Here is a 2,132-nt window from a genome sequence, read left to right as displayed (position 1 = left end):
TCCACTCTTTGAACATTTATTTCCATCTCTTTATACTTGTGCCTTAATTTTGTAAAACACCAAAAAGTCAAATTAACATTTCACTTATTTCTTCCCCCTCCTGGAAGGCTGGTATCTAATGATCTTATTTTGCCTATTCCCGTTTTTTGACTGTACTTCTTCCACTGCATTTCTTGATTCTTTCCATTTATCTTTTAGAAGTAACACGGTCTTCTGATTTCTGATCTATGCAATAATTCAAGTCTACCTTCCTTCCACTGCTCAGCTGTAAAAGTTGCTTTTTTTAAGGGGTGGGTAGGGAAGTAAATCTAGCTATCTTACTCTTTTAACAAACTTTCCAAATAAGAATAAAAATGGTAGTAATAAAATAAAGGGAAACAAACTAGATTCATTGTAACTGTCTGAAAATGCAGCTCAATAGATCTGAAGAGACTTTGCTTTGGAAATGGTGGGGGAAATTATTTTTTAAGAGGAGAATGCAGACAGAAATATTCACACAACCTTCCAGTGAAAGGGTGAAAGGGGGGAACATGAGGTTTTTAAGACTCTTGTCCAGCCCCACCTACAAAGAATCAAACTTGTTTAGTAGATTTTTGAAGAGCTCTTCTCTTAAACAACCTAAATGACATTGGAAAGAGTCCAACAAATCCAGTTTTCTCAGTTTAAATAATGCTGCGCAGCTGCTGGAAATTAATGAGGGAAAAAACCAATTCCTGGTTACCTAACGCTTCTTATTTGATATCACTAGGCCAAAGTCCTCTACTGTTCATGACAAAAATAGTCCAAGAAAATTTCTTACCTGATTCTTGTCAAAGATGCGAAACACCTGCTCAACATACTTATCTCCCTGAGGGTTCATATCTTGTAAACCCAGTATTTTCTTGAACTCATGGAGAGTAAGTTGCCCCGAGGGGCAATGGTTCATAAATTTCTGGTACCATTTACTGTTTTCTGTTGCAGCAAAATCATCAGCTGATTCCCCGGCACCCATAGCACCATTTGCCTTTCCTTTCTATCCACGCCACACTGTTTGCCTTTGTGCAGTGCTCTTATGTTCCTGGGCTCACCTCCAGCTGGAATTCACCAACAAACCAGGAGCTGTAAAACTACCATAAACCTCTTAAAGATCGCTGCAGATCTGGATTAGGCAAAAATAGAAACTCCGCAGGATCTTCCTTCGTGACCTGTTTGAACGCAAGCAGGCTTGTCAACAGGTGGGTGCTTCTCTCTGGCCAAATACCTCAGCGTGTTCCCAGGGCTGAACCTGCTTCTGCAGGGGTTCTCTTGAAGACAAAACATGAAATCTGTGCTCACGTTGTGCAAGATCCTATGTCAGGTTTGCAGGCTTGGTGCTCTTGCTAAACTTACAATGCTTTGCACTAAAAATGTGCTGGCTAAGATGACTTTGAACGCTTCCCAAACTGTGAAATGGCGTTGCAGTGCTTTGTTTGGAGGGCTTTGCAGTCAGCCCCTTGGAAAACAGGGAGAATCATAAATCCTGCAAAATACTAGTGATGTGTATGGTGACTCTGGTGTGTGCCAGTAAGCGTTCATCCAGCTGAAGGAAGATAATATATAAACAGACCATACAGTATCATAACATTAGCATTGAAAACAAATGCTCTGATAATCTCTCACAGGAAACATCAGGTTATTTAAATAAAAAAACTGGTGAAATTCACACATCAGAACCTGAAGAAAGGATATAAATCAGAGCTAGTGAAATTGAGGAAGGGGACTTCTTAACTGAAGGCAGACTCTTCATGACTCTCCAATCAAAAGTACATACTTTGAATTTGACTTAACATCCCGTCTAAACTAAGCAGGTGATAAATACCTTTCATACAATCTTAAGGTAAAAAGAACTAGGAACATGCCCTTATTTATATAATTCTGAAACAGTAAAAGCATGGGGAGGCACTAAGAAGTAACCATATTGCTTCATTTGCATAATCCACTTAACACGCACGTTCTGTTCAGACAGCCTCAGTGATGGGTTTTCAGATAATACAGTGATAGAAATTTGAATACTTAAAGCATGGCACTTTCAGTATCATAGAAACTGGAAGCTGACAGAGGCACCTTCAACAATTTCAGGTTCAAGGAGAAGCTTGCAGCACACCGAAGTCTGC

At 39.6% G+C, this 2,132-nt stretch overlaps 1 protein-coding gene across 1 annotated transcript in view; it reads right to left on the bottom strand.

The window, feature by feature from the left end:
* LOC104080753 (guanylyl cyclase-activating protein 1-like) overlaps positions 1-991 on the bottom strand; it is a 27,610-nt gene extending 26,619 nt beyond the window's left edge. The window contains exon 1 of the mRNA XM_009583255.1: positions 800-991. Within this exon, the coding sequence (XP_009581550.1) occupies positions 800-991 (192 nt within the window). The remainder of the gene's footprint in view (positions 1-799) is intronic.
* Positions 992-2,132: the final 1,141 nt, after the last annotated feature.

The sequence above is a fragment of the Fulmarus glacialis genome, unplaced genomic scaffold (genome assembly GCF_000690835.1).
Source record: "Fulmarus glacialis isolate BGI_N327 unplaced genomic scaffold, ASM69083v1 scaffold15038, whole genome shotgun sequence".
In the NCBI taxonomy this organism is placed as follows: Eukaryota; Metazoa; Chordata; class Aves; order Procellariiformes; family Procellariidae; genus Fulmarus; species Fulmarus glacialis.
The sequence above is the reverse complement of the archived record's forward strand: the minus strand, read 5'-3'. Positions and strand labels throughout refer to the sequence as shown.